The 23,865-nt window shown below is 38.3% G+C and overlaps 1 protein-coding gene across 1 annotated transcript in view; it reads right to left on the reverse strand.

The window, feature by feature from the left end:
* Positions 1-23,865, reverse strand: part of LOC123513269 (collagen alpha-5(IV) chain-like) — a 116,522-nt gene that overhangs the window by 16,037 nt on the left and 76,620 nt on the right. The window contains exon 17 of the mRNA XM_045270339.1: positions 15,683-15,860. Coding sequence (XP_045126274.1) covers positions 15,683-15,860 — 178 coding nt within the window. The remainder of the gene's footprint in view (positions 1-15,682; positions 15,861-23,865) is intronic.

A 23,865-nucleotide genomic window follows, 5' to 3' on the forward strand; every position in this document is an offset into this window, starting at 1 on the left:
CTCTCTCTCTCTCTCTCTTTCTCCGAAGAGAGAAGCGTCCACTTTCCTCTTCGAAGGCGATATAGTAACTAAAAAATAGCAGCATAATACAGAAAGACGACAAGTATGACAAGCTTGCACGAGTTTCCCACGCTCGGGCGCGCGGCACTACCACCCGTATATCATACAAGCGGGCTTTCTTAACATCTGGCGCGAAGGGGTTAACAAAGGGGTTACGTTCCTAAAAAACACTTCATTAAACGAAACTTCGTTAAGCGAACTGATTGTAACAAGTTTAACCCCTGATTTGAACTTCCATGAAGAGTAAGCAGAGCGAGAGTGCATCATAGTACAGTGAAAGGTTTAATGAAAGCAAAAATTATGAAGTTAAACATTTAGGTAGTTTAATTTAAGTCATTATAATGTACACTAATGTATGTATGTAAGTAACTTTATAATGTAGATGATCTTAACTTTATGAAGGGAGGGAGAGTGAAACGGGAAAGACACTAACCAGCAACCTGTGGAATGTAAACAGAGTGCGCATCATTGTACTGCATACAAAACTTATGTACCACATTTCCACAAGGCTTTCCATTTTATCCATTGTAGAGTCACGAGTTCAGGTGGTTCTTTTAGCTTTCAAGGAAGATACGGTCTCACCAGCCTTCTTAATAGAGTCTGCTGACTTGAAAATAGTAGACAGTAGATGGAGTCAAGATGGTGGCGAGCAATGTTATTAGTTTTCTGGCCTCTCTCATGTCTGTGAATAATATCCAGCTTCACTTCGAGAGTAAGACACTTCCTAGTCTTCTTAGGAACATTAAGCTACATTGCAGGGCGTTTTGGTGGTAAGTTGAACTAGGGAAGATGAGCTACTGGTAACGCTGTTATATTTTGACTGGGGAGTGAGTGGTGCGCGTGATCTTGATCTTGATCTTGATGCTACAGGTGACGCAGAATTTCTTCTGAATCAGGCCTTTGGATCGGCAGCGCCTGTGTTGTCCACGAGGCTTGATCTTGATCTTCATTCTACAGGTGTCTTAGGATTTCTCCTGAGGCAGGCCTTAGTACCAGCAGCTCCTGGTGTATTCAAAAGCCTGTCAGCTTGCATGATATGGTAGGGCTTTCAAACTTGGAAAAAAATACCTGGATAAAACTTTGTTAAAGCGAGTTTAGTGTTCGTTAAACGAGCAGATGGTAGTAAAATGAAACCTTCGTTGTAGCGAAATTTCGTTGTGTGAACCTTCGTTAAACACAGGTTGCCTGTATATAAATATATATATATATATATATATATATATATATATATATATATATATATATATATATATACTATATATATATTTTAACCAATGTGGTACGTTGGGTGCCAGCCGAGAACGCATCCCCCCTATTTCCATTATTTCCTATGGGAAAATTACGTCCGCTTAACAAATTTTCGCTCAACGAACAGCTTTGACACCCTCTATCCTGTTTGTTAAGCGGAGTATTGCTGTACTCAAATGTCTAAATACTCAAACTTTTTAATACTCGAACGCAAAAGTTTAATTTAATAATAAAAAAAAATGTCTGATAGTCGAACACCCACACCAGTGGTTGTAAACAAAGGCTCTCTAGCGTCCCCCATTCCCCATCCGCCAGTTGTGACTTGTATTGCCACGGTCATCAGAATAACACTCTCCTGCATTGTATTTGTAGTTTTTTATTTACAAACTTACATACCACCAAAGGCTTATTAATGGTGAAAATATCTGATAATAAAACGGACACACATTTGGTCATATGCAAAGCTCTGTCATACTAGACGCCAGTGCACATCCCTAGTCCTGCCACAGTCTTGAGAAAAACAACATTCTTCTGCGTTCTCTTCAGTAGTTTTTCATTTAGAAACTTATGATGGCACCAAAGAGGCTTATTAGTGGTAAAAAATAAGGAATCTGGTGAGAGTGCAAGTGTTAGTGAGCTACAGCACTCCAATAGTGGATTCTCAGGAATCACATTGGTACAGTGGAACCATGCGTGCTTTGGGGTCTAAGGGGTCTGCAAACACACGCATTCAAATCCTGTCCATAGTCCGAGTGTAGGTAGGGCTTCCTCACTTGGGGTAATGTTTTCCTAGTGGGTGGGTTTTGAGATAGGAGTTAGCCCTAAAAGTAGCCCCTTTAGCCCATAAATTCCTGTGAAAAGCCATCATGGTATAAAAAAAAAAATTTTAAAGTAAAAACTTTTTTGTAAATATACTTACCCATATGTAATTACACATGCCTATATGACATTATTCCCACACTTAGCACAGAAAATCAACCAGTACCTCTATATATAGAGATCATGCCTATAGAAGTTCCACGTCACCTCCGTGCGCATGCGCGCCTGGAACCACCAGCCCAGCTGGCCAACCAAACCTCAGATCTTTTCTGCCAAAATTGACAGAAATACACAGGGGAGGGAGGAAGGGAATCTCATACTATGTAATTACATATGGGTAAGTATATTCACAAAAAAAGTTTTTACTATAAAAAACTATTTTGTTGCTACATGTACTAATTACCCATATGTAATTACATATGCCAGATTCCCAAGTATAGGTAGGAGGGTGTAACTGAACCCCGAAGATGGAAGACACGACCTCCAAAATTGCCAAAACCCCGAAAACGGAAAAATAACGTACCCGTAAATCTTGTTGATGACAACAAGGAAAAACCAGAATGAATCAAAACCAACATCAGTGAACAGCCCTCAGCGCTGAAACTATTGGCCCAAGGGAAAAAGTACAAGTATTTAAATACCTATGAGTAACATCCCTTAGGTAAAAGGAGGCAAAGGTGGTCATACTCTTCCACGTACCAGCCTTGAGGACCAAGTCCTGACTCTTAACTTTTCTAAAGAAAACACTGGTCGCAATAGCCTGAACCTCATGTGTGTTCACTTTCAGAATGCAGAACGCATGACTCCTTCTCCGAGACACTCACATAGGCCCTCTGAATCACCTGACAAATCCACTTAGACAAGGGTGGACAGCTCGTCTGGGATCCAAAACTGTAACCAACAACCTAGAGCAGGCCGGCCAACAATCCCTAGTCCTGTGAAGATACTCATGGACCGCCCGAACTGGACAAAGAAGGCAGTCTACCTCATCTTTCCTGACAAAATCAAGAAGAGCAGGAATAGTGAACTCGTCGAAGGAATGCTGGCTCAGACACCGAGTCTTAACCAGGAAATCGGGGGCGAAGGAAAAGCTCATGGACGTTCAACCCTTAGAGTGATGCACCTCAGCCGACAGGCCGTGAAGCCCACTAACCTGACGAGCTGAAGTGAGCGCTTATGATACACGGTCTTAAGCAAGACATCTCTCAGCGAGGCTGTCCGCAAAGGGCTCATAAGGAGGATGTAACAAGGACTGAAGGACTGGAGAAAGGACTCAGGCAGGTAACCGAGGTGAACATGGTGGACAAGAGACCACAAAGGAGCAGAACAGAGAAGAAAGGTCTGGATCGGTGGAAAGGTCTATGCCTGACTGACGCAGAACAGGAGCTAAGGCACAACAATAACCCCTAATTGCTGACACTGACAGGCGCTTAGACTCAAAAAGGAAAGTGAAAAAAATCTGCCAGCTGCACTACAGAGGCAGAGCACAGATCCAAACCCCTTGACTCACACCAATCACAAAAGACTCTCCACTTCGCCTGGTAAACTGAGGCAGAGGACTGTCTGACTGGTTGAGACATGAACTTAGCAGCCTTGCATGAAAAACCTCGCGCTCAGATGAGACACTGGAGAATCACCACACGTGAAGATGGAGCTTCTCTGGAGAACCATGGAAGAGGGGATGGTGAGGTTGTTGAAGGAGTGACCGCCAGATGGGAAGAACCCGGGGACTGTCCACGAGCAGGTCCAGCAACATGGGAAACCAGTCAGCCTGAGGCCAAAGAGGCACCACTAGTGTCATAGGCACAGCCTGTGACTCATGAACCCTCACCAGAACACAGTGGGTTAGAATGAACGGTGGAAAGGCGTACAGATACAGACCATCCCACGGAAAAGAGAACGCATCCTGTCGGCAGGCTCCCTGATCCGGAAGAGGAGATACATACAGTGGCAGATGACGAGTCAGTGGCGTGGCAAGCAGATCTACCAGAGGAGACCCCCACACCTGGAAGACTTTCCTGCAAACTTTGGAATGTAGGGTCCACTCTGAACCGACACACTCCCGACTGAGCACACCTGCCATTACATTGCGGCGTCCTGGAACAAAAACAGGGCATAGAGAGATGGAATGGCTCTTGCACCACTGGAGAACTGTCCCTCCTAAGGCTGGCAGAGGTTCGGAACAAGTACCCCCGGACTTCCTGAGATAGGCGACCACTGTCGAGTTGTCGGACATCACAGACAACACCGATCCCGAGAAGGCCTGCTGAAAACTCAGGAGAGCCCAAAAGACTGCCGAAAGCTCCAGATGATTTATGTTGATCCCCTGCTCCTCCACAGTCCAGACTCCGGAAGCCAGAGAATTTCCCAGGTGAGCTCCCCACCCAAGCTGGGAAGCATCTGAGAACAGGGTTTGTTCTGGGGACGGCACCACAAAAGTTGATCTGGAATCAACCACCAAGCAAGGTCTTGCAAACACTGACGACTTGGAGCCACCTTGCCACCAATCTGGGTAAGAAGCAGCCCACCAATGCCTCTTTAGGCACCACTGCAGAGCCCGCATCCGCAGAAGCCCTACAGGCACTAACCATATTACGGACCCAAGATGTCCCAACAAAGACCTCCAAAGGGACACTGGTGGAGCCTTGGCTAGCAGAAACTGTCAGGCCGCTGCCTGAAATTGGTTGACCCGATCTGGCAATCGGAAGACTTGGGCTCCGACAGTGTTGAGAACCACACCCAAAAACTGCTTCCTCTGGCTGGGAAACAGATTGGATTTGGCCCAGTTGACCTGAATCCCCACCCGAGAACACAGAAGCCCAAGAAGGACCGGAAATCAGCCAATCATCCAGATAGCAATGCACGGGTATGAGAGGCGATGGGCCCAAGCCAACATGGGAGCCATCACCTTGGTGATGGCAAGGCCAAAGCACAGAGTCTGAAACTGGTAAATTCTGCCCTGCCAGACGAACCACATGTACTTGCGTGACCAAGGGTGGAAAGGAACCTGATAGTAAGCTTCCTGCAGGTCCAAGGACACCATCCACTCGCCCTTAGCCATTGACTCTAGCACTGACAAAACAGTCTACATGCGGAAGTGGGTCACCACCAGGAAACGATTTAAGACCGAAAGGTTGCAAATCAGCCTCCAGTCCCCTGTGGTCTTGGGCACAAGGAAGATGTGAGAATTGAACCCAGCCTGACGGTCTACCACCAGTTCTATCCCTCCCTTTATCAGCATCTTGGAAACCGCGGCCTCCAGAGCTGAATGACGGTCCAAGCCTTCCCTGTATGCCGGATACTCCACAGGCGTGCTCAAGAGGGGAGGATCCATGAGGAAAGGGAAAATGTAACCATAACGAAGGGTCTTGACCACCCATTTGCAGGCCCCGATGTTCTCCCACTCCTGCCAGTGCCGCTGCAGACAAGACCCAACTTGCAGCGGCACCTCCGCAGAGTCCCTAGCGAGAGCCCCAACGGCCCCTACAACAGCCACGGAAGATTCCTCAAGAGTGAAAGGAACCACTCACCTTAGGAGCAGGAAGGGGCGGAACCAAAGGAGACGCAACTGGCGCGAGCCGTCGAGAACCAATGGCCCCACCGGCCTTAGCCCTGACGCGGTATTTCATTAGTAATTCACTATCACTCAGTGCCACAGAGTCAAGGTTATCCTCATGGCATGAGCGTATATGAATACTAAGATATGATATCCATTATAGCAGGCAATAGAGGAGTGGAAACATAGATTTAATATCCTGGTGCAAGACAACACACAGGCTAAAAGGGTCACAAGAAGAAGAAGCGGCTGAGTCGCAGTGAAAGTCTGCTTCATCTTTGGCCGATCTTGTCTCTGCTTTGTTTTTTGGTATTCCATGTAAGATTTCACTTTATGCATTACAAAACAATCCTTTCTTGGGGGCAAGGTTTGTAAAAAGCTAATAGAAAAATATATAATTTTTTTACATGTGGTCTTTCAAATTTGGATTCCTTAGTAAAGACCACCTGAAATTTACTATTTAACAGTTCTGCCATACTTTTTGGGTCTTCCACCATCCTGTTCTCTCCTTTAAACCTTTCTATTGTTTCTTTTTGCATTATTTTCCCATTTATGAATCTGTAGAACAATTTCGGTTGTTCCTTACATTTTTTGACAATGTTCTTTTCATAGTTCCTTTCTTCTTCCTTTCTCACCTTAGCATATTCATTTCTTGCTGTTTTGAAGTTTTCCTTATTTTCTGGATTTCTGTTTCTTCTTTACCTTTTCCATGCTCCATCTCTTTTCTCCTTTGCCCTAGCACACCTTGCATTAAACCAATCTTTCTTTCCTTCTTCCCTGACTCCTGTTTCGTATATTTCCAAAAATAAGTTATACTTCTCTTGCACCATTTCTGAGTTTTCCATCTCCTCCCAGTTTACGTTTTTAAAATAGCTTTTGAGGTTCTCAATATCAGCCTTTCTGTAATTTAATCGGTCTCCTTTGTATGATTCGTCTCTATCTTCCTTTCCCTCTTCTATATCCATTTCTAATATTATATGGTCACTCTCTCCCAATGGGCACTTATGTCTTATATCATTGTTCATTTGTATATCCCTTGTAAAAACTAGGTCCAATCTCGCTGGCTCACCGTTTCCTCTGAATCTTGTGTTTTCCTTTACTCTTTGGACCATCATATTATCTATCATTAGGTTCAGGAATCTATCTCCCCAGGCTTCTTCCCCCATACCACTTTCATAATTTTCCCAGTCCACCTCCTTACAGTTGAAATCTCCTAATAATATCACTTTTCTCCTTTTTTTAATAATTCTTGTAAGACTCCTTATTGTGTCATTTATCATGTCTTTATATTCTTGATTGGTCCATGAATTTGTTTTTGGTGGCACATATTTTCTAATGATTGTTAAGTCCTTTTTATTAATATGCATCTTAATATACAGTATTTCTGATTTTCCTTCCCCAAACTCCACTTGATTTACCACCATCTCTTTTCTTAACATCATCATGACTCCTCCTCCTCCTTTACCCACTCTGTCTTTCCTCCATATATTATAATTATTATATATGTCTATTTCTATTGCCTCATTTAATTTTGTTTCAACCAGACATACAATATCTGGTTCTTTCTTTATGTAATCTCTTAATTTTAATTTACTTGATAAAACCCCATCTATGTTTGTATACATCATTTTTAATCTCTTGTTCTTATCATTTTTAATTAAACTTGCTCCATTATTTTCTCTTCCTTCTCTTTTATATGTCATTTCCTTACCCTGTCTCCTATAATTCTCCAAAAAAATGCCTTCTTCTCCTCCTCTGACCTTTCATTATTTTTTTCTCTTGCTTCTGCCACCAGTTCGTTGTGTCTTTTCCTTTCCTCCTCGTTTCTATTTTTCTATTTAAATATATATATATATATATATATATATATATATATATATATATATATATATATATATATATATATATATATATATATATATATATATATATATATATATATATATATATATATATATATATATATATATATATATATATATATATATATATATATATATATATATATATATATATATATATATATATATATATATATATATATATATATATATATATATATATATATATATATATATATATATATATATATATATATATATATATATATATATATATATATATATATATATATATATATATATATATATATATATATATATATATATATATATATATATATATATATATATATATATATATATATATATATATATTTGCAACTTTCTGTTTCTCTGAGTTTTGTTTTCTATATAGTATTTCTTCTGTTGCTGCTTGTGATTTTAGTAGTATCTTAATTGGTCTCACTGTTCCTTCTTGATATGGTCCCATTCTATGGATTTCTTCTACTTTCTCTTCTAAGTTCTGTCTATCCTCGTCATTTAGATGTTTTAGTAGGTCTTTTACTGATTTCATTTCGTCCTTTTCCCTTCTTGGTCTATATTTAACATTTTTTTTCTTTCAGGCCAAAAATAATTACACTTTCTTTTCTGCAATTTCTCTTACTAAATTTTCTTTTTTCTTCAGGACTCCTGTCATTTTGTTTGTCATATTTTCATCTCTTTCTTTCAACTGTTCTTGAAATACTTCCTGAAATGATTCCTTGTCTTTCTTATCTTGGATTCTCCATGCCTGTACTTCTTCTTTAATCACGTCTTGTACTCTTTCCTCTTCTTTGTTAACTAGATCTTTCAGCTTCTCTTTTCAATTCTCAGCTTTACTGAGTCCTTCTTCCATCAATTTCTTGTAGTTAGCTACTTCCTTTATTAATTCTCCATTTTCTGTTCTTAGCCTAGTTTCATTTTCTTCTACTCTTTTTATCCTTTCTTTCAATTTCTGGAGCTCTTTTTCCTGTTCTTCACTCTCTTTCATTCCCATACTCTCCTTTATCCATTTATCTAATTTATGTTCAATAGTCAACACTCTATTAAATAGTGAAGTATGTGCTGTATCAAAGCCTTCAAATGCTCTTTCACCCTCATCAACATAGTCATCATCATCTTTCATTCTTTCCCGTGTCTCATACCTGCATTTAGATGGAATCTCTTCCTTACTCATGATTTTGTAACGCTGTATTCATGTAAAACGAGTCTACACTACTTGCCCAGGCCACTGCAAACCCAAACAACAGGTAGTGTAGATCAGCTGATTCTCAGGAGCAACAGTATTTACCTAGTTGTAGTTTTACAGGGCCTGGGCTTTATGCTCGTGTGGTCCCGTCTCCATATCTACACTTATCCAATTTTTCTTTAAAACTATGACTCTTTGCTGACACCACTTCCTCACTCAAACTGTTCCAAGTCTCAACACATCTTTGCGGGAAACAAAATTTTTTAACATCTCTCAGACATCGTCCCTTCCTTAGTTTCTTACTATGCGATATTGTGCTTCTAAAGTCATATTCTTCTCTCAGGATCAGTTTCTCATTATCCACTTCATCCATTCTGTTAATCAATTTATAAACTTGTATCAGATCCCTTCTCTCTCTTCTCTGCTCCAAGGTTGGTAGATCCATTGCCTTTAGTCTCTCCTCATATGCCATCCCTTTAAATTCTGGAACCATTCTTGTAGCCATTTTTGTAGTCTCTCTAATTTTCTTATGTGTTTCTTTTTATGGGAGTCCACACAACTCCTGCATATTCCAATCTAGGTCTTATTTTAGTACTTATCAATTTCTTCATCATTTCCTTGTCCATATAGTGAAATGCTACTCCAATATTCCTTAGCAAATTATACGTCTCTCTGAAAATTCTATCAATATGGCTTACTGGTTGATTATTTTCTTCCATTGTCACTCCCAAGTCCTTTTCCTTTTTTACTTTTTCTAGTTCTACTCCATCTCCCATCTTATAGATTCCCACTGGTTGTCTTTCACTTTTTCCCATTTCCATGACATGGCTTTTGTCCACATTGAATTCCATCTCCCATTTTTTGCTCCATTTCCAGATCTTGTTTAAGTCTTCCTGTAGTATTTCACAATCCTCTTTTGTTTAATGACTCTGCACAGTTTCGCATCGTCCGCAAACAGATTTATGTAGCTGTTCACTCCTCTGGCATGTCATTTATATATACGAGAAAAGTATTGGTGCCAATACTGACCCCTGTGGCACTCCGCTGTCTACTGTTCTCCACTTGGACTTCATATCTTTAACTATCGTCCTTATTTCTCTCCCCTTAAGTAATTCTTCATCCATCTCAATGTGCTTCCTTTTAAGCCACCCTTCTCCTCTAACTTCCATAGTAATCTTTCATGTGGCACTTTATCAAAAGCCTTTTTAGATCTAAATAAATACAGTCAACCCATCCTCTCTCTCTTGTACTTTATCAACTATTCTAGAGTAGAAACTCAATAAATTTGTTACACATGACCGACCTTTTCTAAAACCAAATTGGCTATTTGATAATATTTTGTTGTCTTCAAGAAACTCGACCCATTGCTTCTTTATTACTTTTCACACATCTTGCATATTACACTAGTTAGTGATACCGGTCTGTAATTTAAAGGTTCTTCCTTCCTTCCGCTCTTATATATGGGAACCACCTCAGCTCTTTTCCACTCCACTGGCACTGTTCCATTTTCTATTGAGCATTTTATGATGTTGTATATTGGACTTGCTAGTTCTTCCCTACATTCTTTCAGTATTCTGCCTGAGACTTCATCCGGTCCCATTGCCTTTTCCTCATCCAATTCCGTCAAGCTTGGTTACTTTAATCTCTTTCATATAGACAGTCTCTCTATTACCCTGTGGTCTTTCAAATTTGGATTCCTTAGTAAAGACCTCATGAAATTTACTATTTAACAGTTCTGCCATACTTTTTGGGTCTTCCACCATTCCGTTTTCTCCTTTTAACCTTTCTATTGTTTCTTTTTGTCTTATTTTTCCATTTATGAATCTGTAGAACAATTTTGGTTGTTCCTTACATTTTTCGACAATGTCCTTTTCATAGTTCTTTTCTTCTTCCTTTCTCACCTTAGCATATTCATTTCTTGCTGTTTTGAAGTTTTCCTTATTTTCTGGATTTCTGTTTCTTCTCCACCTTTTCCATGCTCCATCTCGTTTCTCCTTTGCCCTAGCACATCTTGCATTAAACCAATCTTTCTTTCCTTCTTCTTTAGGTCTATATTTCAGAACATATTCCTGACCCCAGTTTTGTATATTTCCAAAAATAAGTTATATTTCTCTTGAACCGTTAATGAGTTTTCCATCTCCTCCCAGTTTACGTTTTAAAATAGTTCTTGAGATTCTCAATATCAGCCTTTCTGTAATTTAATCGGTCTCCTTTGTATGATTCATCTCTATCTTCCTTTCCTTCTTCTATATCCATCTCTAATATTACATGGTCACTCTTTCCCAATGGGCACTTGTATCTTATATCATCGTTAATTGGTATATCCCTTGTAAAAACTAGGTCTAATCTTGCCGGCTCATCGTTTCCTCTGAATCTTGTGTTTTCCTTTACTCTTTGGACCATCAAATTATCTATCATTAGGTTCAGGAATCTATCTCCCAGGCATCTTCCCCATACCACTTTCATAATTTTCCCAGTCTACCTCCTTACAGTTGAAATCTCCTACCAATATCACTTTTCTCCTTTCCTTAATGATTCTTGTAAGACTCCTTATTGTGTCATCTATCATGTCTCTATATTCTTGGTTAGTCCATGAGTTTGTTTTGGTGGCACATATGTTCCAATGATTGTTAACTCCTTTTGTTAATATGCATCTTAACATACAGTATTTCTGATTTTCCTTCCCAAACTCCACTTGATTTACCACTATCTCCTTCCTTAACATCATCATGACTCCTCCTCCTCCTTTACCCACTCTATCTCTCCTCCATATATTATACCTTTTATCTATGTCTATTTTATTGCCTCATTTAACTTTGTTTCCACCAGGCATACAATATCTGGTTCTTCTTTCTTTATGTAATCTCTTAATTCTAATTTACTAGATAAAATCCCATCTATGTTTGTATACTGTGTGTGTGTGTGTGTGTGTGTGTGTGTGTATGAGATGTATATATATATATATATATATATATATATATATATATATATATATATATATATATATATATATATATATATATATATATATATATATATATATATATATATATATATATATATATATATATATATATATATATATATATATATATATATATATATATATATATATATATATATATATATATATATATATATATATATATATATATATATATATATATATATATATAACCCCACTTAATGTAGGTTCACATAACGAAATTTTGCTACAATGAAGGTTTCATTTTAATATCATCTGCTCATTTAACGAACACCAAACTCGTTTTAACGAAATTTTATCCAGGTAATTTTTTCCAAGTTTGAAAACCCCGCCGTATCACGCAAGGCTTTTGAATACATCAGTGTCTGTCGTGGCCAACACGAGCATCACTCACTGAGATAAATAGCTGACTACCAAAAGATATCTGATAAACAATCATCCACATCATCATAATTTTTGTATAACGTCTGCATTTTCCCATCAAGGTGGGGTTGGATGGTTGATGACTGCTTTTCACAACTGACAATCTTGTGCCATTTCTTCTTCTTTTCCTAGCAAATTCATAACCTCTGTCACAGACTCTATTTACCCTTTCTTTGGGCTTCCTACTGGCTGTTGGCCTCCCTCCCTCAACTCTTCCACCTCTCTCAACACCCCTCCTCTGAATCATCTCAGTCTTCTCTTCCTCAGCTCAACAGAGGGGGTCTTTAAATTCACACATTTCCACTATTTCACTGCTGGACCTCCTGTCTTACCACCTCACTTTTGCCATGTATCTCAGCATCCTGTGGTCATAGCTACATAGAATGTCTGTCAGTCTGTTTGTCAGCACCCATGTTTCTGTTCTGTATAGAAGAACAGATCTGACACAGGCTTCATATACCCTTCCCCTGATCCTCAGTTTTATACTGTAATTTACCAATAAACTGATAATTTTTAGCCATCTTCCCCATGAAACTGCTACTCTTGTCCTTACTGCTCTCTCTGCACCCAGTTCACAGTCCAACACATCTTCCAAGAAGCAGAACTGTTGTACCTTCTCCAACACACCTCCAGCCCAACATTCTCATCATCACCACTGCCGCCACCACCACCACCACGACCTTCCTCCTCCCGTATACATCTTGGACATACAAAGTACTACGTCCCTCTCAGATTCCTCAGACCTGAGCATCATTGGTGATACCATTTGTTTCACATAGTACACCTAAATCTATTAATAGTGGTGTTCCTCAGGGTTCTGCCCTGTCACCCACTCTCTTTCTATTATTCATTAATGATGTTCTTAACCAAACTTCTTGCCTTATCCACTCCTACACTGATGATACCACCCTACATCTTTTCACATCCTTTCAGAGATGACCAACCCTTCAGGAAGTTATCAGATCATACAGGGATGCCACAGAATGCCTGACTTTTGATCTTTCTAAGATTTCCAATTGGGGCAGAGAAAATCAAGTAGTTTTCAGTGCCTCAAAACCTCAATTCCTCCATCTATCAACTCGACACAACCTTCCAGACAACTATTCACTTTTCTTCAATGACACTCAATTGTCTCCCTCTGCCATACTGAATATCCTCGGTCTGTCCTTTACTCATAATCTTAACTGGAAACTTCACATCTCATCTCTTGCTAAAACAGCTTCTATGATGTTAGGCATTATGAGGCATCTCCACCAGTTTTTCTTGCCCCTCCCACTGCTAACTCTGTACACTTGACCCTCGAAACAACGGACCTCCCATCAACGGATTTCGGAAACTACGGACAAATTCTAGAGTCCGGTTTAATCTACGGACGAATATTAAAATGCGCGCAATTGTCCGTTCCCAGCAAATTATTGTCCAGTAAACTTTGTTTTCTGCATTGTTTATTAATATTTTTTAAACTGACCATGCTCATGTCATCTATTTCAGGTTATTTGTTGTACTTAATGCTTTGTAATACTGTTTGAATGATTTCTTAATGATTACACAGTATTTTACGTACATTTTATACAGTTTTTTACGTACTTTTGCAAAGAACGGACTTTTGCAATCTACGGACAGGGTCGTGCACGCATTTGTCTGTTGTTTTGAGAGTTGAGTGTACATGATTCTCATCTGCCCCTGTACACTGCTGGTCAGAGCGGAAGGTGCGGTACCTGTGACATCCTGTGTAGGAGATTAATGACACAGAAAATATGTTTCAATGAGGGTATTCACCTAAACTAGTAATTGATAGGGTGCCCTTGTGCCTTCTTGACCTTTTTGAGTCTCTTGGGAAGTGAATCACCCAGGTGGTGAAGATACTGAGCATCAATATTGTCCCATATGTCCTGAATAGTGGCTTGGAGGCGTGGGAGGGAAGAGTTATCTCTCTCCTTTAGCTTCAGTTTTATGTATGCCCAGAGACTTTCTATATGGTTAAGGTATGGTGAATTTGTGGGCCAAGGTTTTAAAAAGCTGACATTGCAAAAATCAAACCAGTCAACAATTAACTTTGCCGTATGGCATGGTGCACCATCTTGCATGAAGGTATCAGCATTGCATTTTTCCATACACTCATCTAACTCATCTAGAATTAGCTCAAAGTAGTTATTTTGGTTCATATGAACATTCTTAGGCAAAATCATTAATTTTCCAAGACCATAATAAGAAAAAAACAACTCCACACCATCAAAGAATCTGGGTTTTAATATGTGTGTTGTGTTGTATGGATCGTAACGGTTACTACCGGGTCTGCGGTACACATGGTTTCTCTGGTTGTCTGCAACCTGAAAACTTGCCTCATCTGACCAAAGTACCCTACACCACTTATCTATGTCCCAATATTTGTGCTGAGACACAAATGCAAGCCTTCTGTTACGATGACCAGGTGTGAGGCAAGTTTTTGAAACTGCGCAACAACTTCAGCATCCCAAATCACGTTTCACATATCTCCACACAGTGCTTTCACTCACCCCAGCCAGCAATGCAGGATTCCTGGTCTTAAGTTCCTTGCTGTGTATGTGAGGGTTAACCTTACGCTGTCTTCAAATAATGTTCAGAGTTCTCTGGCTCACACTGCGCTTACGCCCTTCAGGCTTGTAAGGTGGTGGCGAAGCTTCTCTTCCTCCCTCATGATAAATTTTGGTCCAACGTTGAACAGTTCTGAGAGCTATGCCAGCGTTTGCTGCAATTTCTTGATTTAACTTATTCTCCCTCACTAAGGCACAAATAACTGAGGTTTGGGCCTTACTAATTAGTTTCCTAGGTCCCATAATAGGTAGTAACAGGGCACAATGGTAAGCTCACGCATCCACAAAAAGGGACTGTGAGGAAGGCTGAAAGAAAGTTCAAATGCAAGCACACGAACTCCCTACATGTTTCTATATTTCTGACTTCCTACGACTTGTCTTCTTTTAAAAAAGAGGTATCAAGACATTTGCTCCCTAATTTTGGCTAACGCTTTTCTTTCTTCTCAAGAATTAGCACCCAAGTGGGCCTTTTTTTTCTAATATTTTTTTTGCCCTCTCTCCTACAAAAAAAAAAAAAAAGTTTACTCCCATTCCTCTTCCACAACAAACATATGGCCATCTTCCTAATTGAATTCCTTCTCTAGCTTTATTTCCAGTCACCAATAGTTTTGGCTTCTCCATGTTTATTTTCAATCTTCTCTGCTCCAACCCGTCCTTTTACCAAAAGATATTTGATAAACAATGATATAACATTGAAAATGAACATGGAAACACAAGCATAAAAGAGGGAGGTAGTAGTAAATTGGGGTAGCTCATCTTATCTTCTCATGCAGACTTGTTTACAAATTACTTTTTTGATCAGGTCATCTAAAGGAAATAAAATGTTTACGATCTAGAATTAGAAAGGAATAGTGTTGAGCTTTAGAAGTCCATTATTTTTTTTTGTTTGATGTGAAAGAAAAGGTTTTCCAGTTTCAGTTTGCAATAATACATGAACCTTCAGTGTACCTTGGCACCAAAACTTCCAGGTCTTCCCTGCAGCCCTGGGAATCCACTGATGCCTACATCACCTCTTCTTCCTGGCAGACCTGGGAGTCCTTGGAAACCTGGATCTCCAGGAAGACCTGGCTGGCCTGGGGGTTGTGTGAGGCCTGGAATTCCTTGTTCACCCTGCTCACCTTTTGACCTGAGGAGCAGATAAAATGTATGGATTAAAAAGAACTAAAAATTTTAGACTTGATGAAAGTAAGGATCTGACTGTCAAGCTAATATATCTTTGTAGATGCACATGTGGGAATCTTAGTTTAGCAGAGTGGATTTTGATTTTTTGAGTTGAAAATGACGAAGGGTGTCTCAAAAACCCAAACATTTCAAATTTTCAATGGATCTGAGCATAAACTGAGAAGAAACAATTCTGATGAATACATTCATACACCTCATTAGTTGTATAACTCACCATTTATCTAACTTTATCACATAAAACTTAACTAATTTGTTTTGCAGTTTGTACAGTATTACTTTCTTATTGACCACACTACACATTTGCTTCAGGTTAGTCTTTTGCTAGCTTCATCCATGCAAGCTTCATGAAACTGTGCTATTTTATTGCTATTCTTTATTATCTTATTAAAAAAAATAGTGAAAAAATGTGTGTGTGTGTGTGTGTGTGTATTTACCTAGTTGTATTTACCTAGTTGTAGTTTTACAGGGCCTGGGCTTTATGCTCGTGTGGCCCCGTCTCCATATCTACACTTATCCAAACTTACTTTAAAAGTGTGCACACTCTTTGCAGACACTACTTCTTCATCTAAACTGTTCCACGTCTCAATACATCTCTGCGGGAAACTATATTTTTTAATATCTCTCAGACATCTTCCCTTTCTCAGCTTTTTAGGGAAGATGTCTGAGAGATATTAAAAAATGTGTGTGTGTGTGTGTGTGTGTGTGTGTGTGTGTATTTGCCTAGCTGTATTTACGTAGTTGTATTGTACAGGGTTCGAGCAGGGCTCATAGCGTCCTGTCTCCATATTTCCATTTATCTAGTTTTTCTTTAAAGTTATGCACACTATATGCTGTGACAATTCCACTATCCAATGCATTCCCTTTTTCCATCATTCTGTGTAAAAAAACTATTTTCATATATCCTTCACACACTGCCTTATCCTGATCTTTTTTTCATGTCCTCTTGTCCTTCCATCTTCTTCCGTCAACAGCACCATGTCTTCTTTGTCTATCTTTTCAATATCATTTGCTATCTTATACACTATCATTTTAGGTTCCCACATTCTCTTCTATCTTGTAAGGTTGGCAGTCCCATTTCCTTTAGTCGTTCTTCATATGTGAGGTCCTTTAATTCCAGTACCATCTTTGTAGCAATCTTCTGTATCCTTTCCAATTTTCTTATATCCTTTTTAGAGATCAGAGACCATACCGCTTCTGCATATTCCAGCCTTGGGTGTATCATATATCTTTATCCAAGTAATGAAATGCCACTCTCTTATATTAGTCAACATCTTATATGATAGTCCAAATATCTTGCTTATGTGTTTATCAGGGCTGATTTTCTTGTATGATCACTCCAAGATCTTTTTCTTCTTTAGTCTTTATTATTTGTTCCTCTCCCATCAAATAGTTCCAAACTGGTCTTCTCTTACTCTTTCCTAGTTCCATTATGTGGCATTTCTTGGCATTAAATTCTAATTTCCACTTCTTGCTCCATTCATAGATCTTGTTTAAATCTTCCTGCAACAGCAGACAGTCCTCTCTGGTGTTGATAACTCTTAGCAACTTTGCATCATCAGCAAATAAATTTACATAACTGTTTATCCAAATGTGAATGTCATTTACATAAACTTGAAACATAATGGGGGCTAACACTGACCCTTGTGGCACTCTGCTGGTTACTTTACCCCAAGATGAGTATGTACCTATCTCTGATCACAGTTCTCATATCCTTATCCATCAAATAATCTCTTGTCCATTCAAACAAGGTTCCACACAGTCCTCCTATGTTCTCTAGTTTCCAAAGAAGTCTTCTGTGTGGGACTTTACCAAAAGCCTTTTTAATGTCCAGGTATATTGTATCTATGTGTATTTGTGTGTGTGTGTGTGTGTGTATTTACCTATTTGTGTATTACAGGGCCCGAGCTAAGCTCTCTGTGTCCTGCCTCCTTCGCCACTCCTGTCATATCTTTCTTTCATCTGATTGACACACACTGCGTCAACGACATGACTGCTCAGTTTATTCCACTTATCAATACTATGATGCAGGAAACTGTATTTTCTCACGTCATTTAAACAGATGTCTTTTATTAGTTTTTTTCCATGTCTTCGGAGATGATTACTTGTGGTCACCTTTATCAACTCTCTGTCCAATATGTCAATCTTGTTCACCAATTTATACATAGTTATCATGTCTCCCCTTGTTCTTCTCTCTTCTAATGTGGTCAGCCCCAGTTTCCTCAGTCTTTCCTCATAGTCTAACTCCCTGAGTCCTGGAACCATCCTTGTTGCCAACCTCTGTATCCTTTCCACCTTCTTTACATTTTTCTTCATATGCGGTGACCAGACGCAAGCTGTATATTCTAACTGGGGTCTTATTAAAGTGCATAGTATCTTCTTCATCATTCCCTCATCCAGGTAGTGGAATGCAAGGCCAATATTTTGAAGCATGTTATATGTTTTCCCAAAAATCTTGTTAATGTGTTTCTCCGGTGACAAGGTGTTTTGCACGGTTACTCCTAGGTCTTTCTTCTCATTGGTCTCTTCAATTTTTTCATCACCTAGCCTGTAATTCCTGTTTGGTCTGTATCTACTTCTTCCCATTTTCATAACATGGCTCTTGTTTATATTAAATTCCATCTGCCACTCTTTACTCCACTAATATATTTTATCAAGATCTTCCTGCAACTTGTTACAATCTTCCACATTCTTTACTCTTCTTATAATTTTAGTATCGTCCGTGAACATATTCATGTAACTGTCAATTCCTACTGGCATATCATTAACATAAATAAAAAAACATGATGGGACCAAGCACTGACCCTTGTGGAACTCCACTGGTTACCTTTTTCCACTCTGACTTCTTTTCTTTCACCACTGTTTGCATTTCTCTTCCCACTGAGTAATTTTCCATCCATTTTGCTAGTTTATCGCTTACTCCTCCAATCTTCTTTAGTTTCCACATCAGTCTATTGTGTGGTACTTTATCTAAGGCCTTTCTCAAGTCCAGGTAGATAGCATCCACCCATCCCTCTCTATGTTGTAGTATGTCAGTCACTCTTGAATAAAAACATAATAAATTGGATACACACGATCTTCCTTTTCTGAAACCAAACTGCCTTTCGCTCAGAATGTTTTCACTTTCTAGATACTCACTTCACTTAGCTTTAATTACTTCTTCACATACCTTGCACAATATACTAGTCAATGATACTGGTCTGTAATTTAATGGTTCCATTCTACTACCATTCTTATATATAGGCACAATGTCAGCTCTTTTCCACTCTTTCAGGACTATTCCTGTTCGTATGGAGGTTTCCACAATATCAAATATGGGGTTCAACAATTGATCCTTATATTCTTTTAGCAAGCTCCCAGATATGCCATCAGGCCTCATTGATTTATTAATATCCAAGTTACTTATAATTTTCCTTATATCTTCTTTAGTAACCATGATGTCCTGCATTTGCTTTATTTCCGTAGGCCTTTCTCCTGTAAAATGCTCCTCCTTTATAAACACTTTGCAAAAGTCGTTGTTCAATATTTCAGCTACATCTCTAGCATCCTCATATACTTCTTCCCCATCTTTTACTTTTTCTATTGCCTCCCTTTTATTTAGTTTTTCATTTATGAATTTGTAAAACATTTTAGAGTCACTATCACAGTTTTCCACCACTCTCTGCTCATATTCCTTTTGTGCTGTTCTCCTTACTTCAACATATCTATTCCTTGCTGTTTTGTAGACTTCTCTTTTTAAAACATCATTATTTTTCTTGAGTTTCTTCCATGCCTTTTCTTTGTTCTTTTTTGCTTCTTCACAATTTCTATTAAACCACTGATTATTATTTAAAGTCCTCTTTCTGTGATATGGTACAAACTTCTTCAGTGTGTGTGTGTGTGTGTGTGTGTGTGTGTGTGTGTGTGTATTTACCTAGTTGTATTTAGCTAATCATAGTTTTACGGGGCCTGAGCTTTACGCTCGTGTGGCCCCATCTCCATATCTGCACTTATCCAATTTTTCTTTAAAACTATGCACACTCGTTGCTGACACCACTTCTTCACTCAAACTGTTCCAAGTCTAAACACATCTTTACGGGAAACTATATTTTTTAACATCTTTCAGACATCTTCCCTTCCTCAGTTTTTTACTATGCGATCTTGTGTTTCGAATGTCATGTTCTTCTCTCAGGATCAGTTTCTCATTATCCACTTTATCCATTCTGTTGATCAATTTATAAACTTGTATCAGATCCCCTCTCTCCCTTCTCTGTTCCAGGGTTGGTAGATCCATAGCCTTTAGTCTCTCCTCATATGTCATCCCTTTAACTTCATTCTTGCAGCCATTTTTTGTAGTCTCTCCAATTTCCTTATGTGTTTCTTTTTATGGGGGATCCACACAACTCCTGCATATTCCAATCTGGGTCTTATTATAGTACTTATCAATTTCTTCATCATTTCTTTGTTCATACAGTAAAACCTCAGCTCACGACCATAATTCGTTCCTAAATCCTGTTCGTCACCCGATTTGTACGTCCCCTGAATCAATTTTTCCCATAAGAATGTATTGAAATACCATTAATCCGTTCCAGACCCCCCAAAAAATCATACTTTTGTTCATAAAACCCATTCAAAATAGACCTTTGATGTATGCATGACATAAACAAAATAATTATAGAAAGCCTAAATTGTTTTACTTACCTAAATGCTATCAAAATGATAATAAAATTAATAAAAAAGAAAACGTTATTTACTTGAGAGACTGGACGTTGATGGCATGATGGAATGGAGGAGAGGAGGATGGGGAGGAAGACAGACAAGATCCGAAAAGAAAGTCATGAGAGAGGACTTTGGATGTGTGCAGTGTGCCAGAGCTACACAACAGGTTTGTAGCGTCACAAGTCAGTGCTGCTATGTGGCGCCCCGTTATAGCAGAGAGGATAACGCTGAGGAAGCTACAGTAGAGCGCGCCGGTAACATCACCATGCCCAGGAAAAACCGGAGAAAATCGTGGTGGCATGGAGATTATTTTATGTAATATTTTTTGTATGTTCCTGTTTCTATTTTCTTTTGTGCTTTTGTATTGTTTTGTTGTTGTATGATAGCTGGGTTGGCTATCACACAAACGGCTCGCCTGCCCGCGTTCATCCCCCGAAATATCGTTCGTCCCCTGGGTTGATATATTGACTAATTTTTTGGTTGTCTCCCGAATTGTTCGTCCCTAGAGATGTTCGTCAAGCGAGGGTTTACTGTATAGTGAAATGCTAATCCAATATTCCTTAGTAAATTATGTCTCTCTGAAAATTCTATCAATATGGCTTACTGGTTGATTGTTTTCTTCCATCGTCATCCCCAAGTCCTTTTCCTTTTTTTACCTTTTCTACTTCTACTCCATCTCTCATCTTATAGATTCCCATTGGTCGTCTTTCCTATTTCCATGACATGGCTTTTATCCATATTGAATTCCATCTCTCATTTTTTACTCCATTTCCAGATCTTTTTTAAGTCTTCCTGCAGTATTTCACAATCCTTTTTTGGCTTTATAACTCTGCACATTTTCGCATTGTCCGCAAACAGATTTATGTAGCTGTTCACTCCCTCTGGCATGTCATTTGTATATATGAGAAAAAGTATTTGTGCCAATACTGACCCCTGCGGCACTCCACTTTCTACTGCTTTCCACTTGGACTTCATATCTTTAACTACCGTCCTTATTTCTCTTCCCCTCAAATTATTTTCCATCCATCTCAATGTGCTTCCTTTTAAGCTACCCTTCTCCTCTAACTTCCACAGTAATCTTTCATGTGGGACTTTATCAAATGCCTTTTTTAAATCCAAATAAATACAGTCAATCCATCCCTCTCTCTCTTGTACTCTATCAACTATTCTCAAGTAGAAACTCAGTAAATTTGTTACACACAACTGACCTTTTCTAATACCAAATTAGCTATTTGATAATAATTTGTTGTCTTCAAGAAACTCCATCCATTGTGTCTTTATTACTCTTTCACACATCTTACATATTATACTAGTTAGTGATACTGGTCTGTAATTTAAAGGTTCTTCCTTCCTTCTGCTCTTATATATGGGAACCACCTCAGCTCTTTTCCACTCCACTGGTACTGTTCCATTTTCTATTGAGCATTTTATGATGTTGTATATAGGACTTGCTAGTTCTTCCTTACATTCTTTTAATATTCTGACTGAGACTTCATCTGGTCCCACTGCCTTCTCTTATCTAATTCCGTCATCAACTCTTTTATTTCAAGCTTGGTTACTTTAATCTCTTTCATATAGACAGTCTCTTTATTATCCTGTGGTCTTTTGAATTTGGATTCCTTGATAAAGACCTCCTGAAATTTACTATTTAACAGTTCTGCCATACTTTTTGGGTCTTTCACCATCCTGTTCTCTCCTATTAATCTTTCTATTGTTTCTTTTTGTTTTATTTTACCATTTATGAATCTGTAGAACAATTTTGATTGCTCCTTACATTTTTCGACAATGTCCATTTCATAGTTCCTTTCTTCTTCCTTCCTCACCTTAGCATATTCATTTCTCGCTGTTTTGAAGTTTTCCTTATTTTCTGTATTTCTATTTTTCCTCCACCTTTTCCATGTTCCATCTCTTTTCTCCTTTGCCCTAGCATACCTTTCGTTAAACCAATCTTTCTTTCCTTCTTTTTTAAGTCTATATTTCGGGACATATTCCCTGACTCCTGTTTTGTATATTTCCAAAATAAGTTATATTTCTCTTGCACCGTCTCTGAGTTTTCCATCTCCTCCCAGTTAACGTTTTTATAATAGTTCTTGAGGTTCTCAATATCAGCCTTTCTGTAGTTTAATCGGTCTCCTTTGAATGATTCATCTCTGTCTTCCTTTGCCTCTTCTATATCCATTTCTAATATTACATGGTCACTCTTTCCCAATGGGCACTTATATCTTATATCATCGTTCATTTGTATACCCCTTGTAAAATTTAGGTCCAATCTCGCCGGCTCATCGTTTCCTCTAAATCTTGTGTTTTCCTTTACTCTCTGGTCCATCATATCAATCTATCATTAGGTTCATGAATCTATCTCCCCAGGCTTCTTCCCCCATACCACTTTCATAATTTTCCCAGTCCACCTCCTTACAGTTGAAATCTCTTACTAATATAACTTTTTTCCTTTCTTTAATGATTCTCATCAGACTCCTTATTGTGTCATCTATCATGTCTTTATATTCTTGATTGGTCCATGAATTTGTTTTTGGTGGCACATATGTTACAATGATTGTTAACTCTTTTTTATTAATATGTATCTTAATATACAGTACTTCTGCTTTTCCTTCCCCACACTCCACTTGGTTTACCACTATCTCCTTCCTTAACATCATCATGACTCCTCCTTCTCCTTTACCCACTCTGTCTCTCCTCCATATATTATATTTTATCTATGTCTATTTTTATTGCCTCATTTAATTTTGTTTCAACCAGGCATACAATATCTGGTTCTTCTTTCTTTATGTAATCTCTTAATTCTAATTTACTTGATAAAACCCCATCTATGTTCGTATACATCATTTTTAATCTCTTGTTCTTATCATTTTTAGTTAAATTTGCTCCTTTTTTTTTCTCTTCTTTCTCTTTTATATACCATTTCCTTATCCTGTCTCCTATAATTCTTAAAAAAAAATGCCTTCTTCTCCTCCTCTGACCTTTCATTATTTTTTTCCCTTGCTTCTGCCATCAGTTCGTTGTGTCTCTTCCTTTCTTCCTCATTTCTATTTTTCTTTATATATATATATATATATATATATATATATATATATATATATATATATATATATATATATATATATATATATATATATATATATATATATATATATATATATATATATATATATATATATATATATATATATATATATATATATATATCCTTGCAACCTTCTGTTTCTCTGAGTTTTGTTGTTCTATATAGTATTTCT

Source organism: Portunus trituberculatus, chromosome 35 (assembly GCF_017591435.1).
Source record: "Portunus trituberculatus isolate SZX2019 chromosome 35, ASM1759143v1, whole genome shotgun sequence".
NCBI classification, from domain to species: domain Eukaryota; kingdom Metazoa; phylum Arthropoda; class Malacostraca; order Decapoda; family Portunidae; genus Portunus; species Portunus trituberculatus.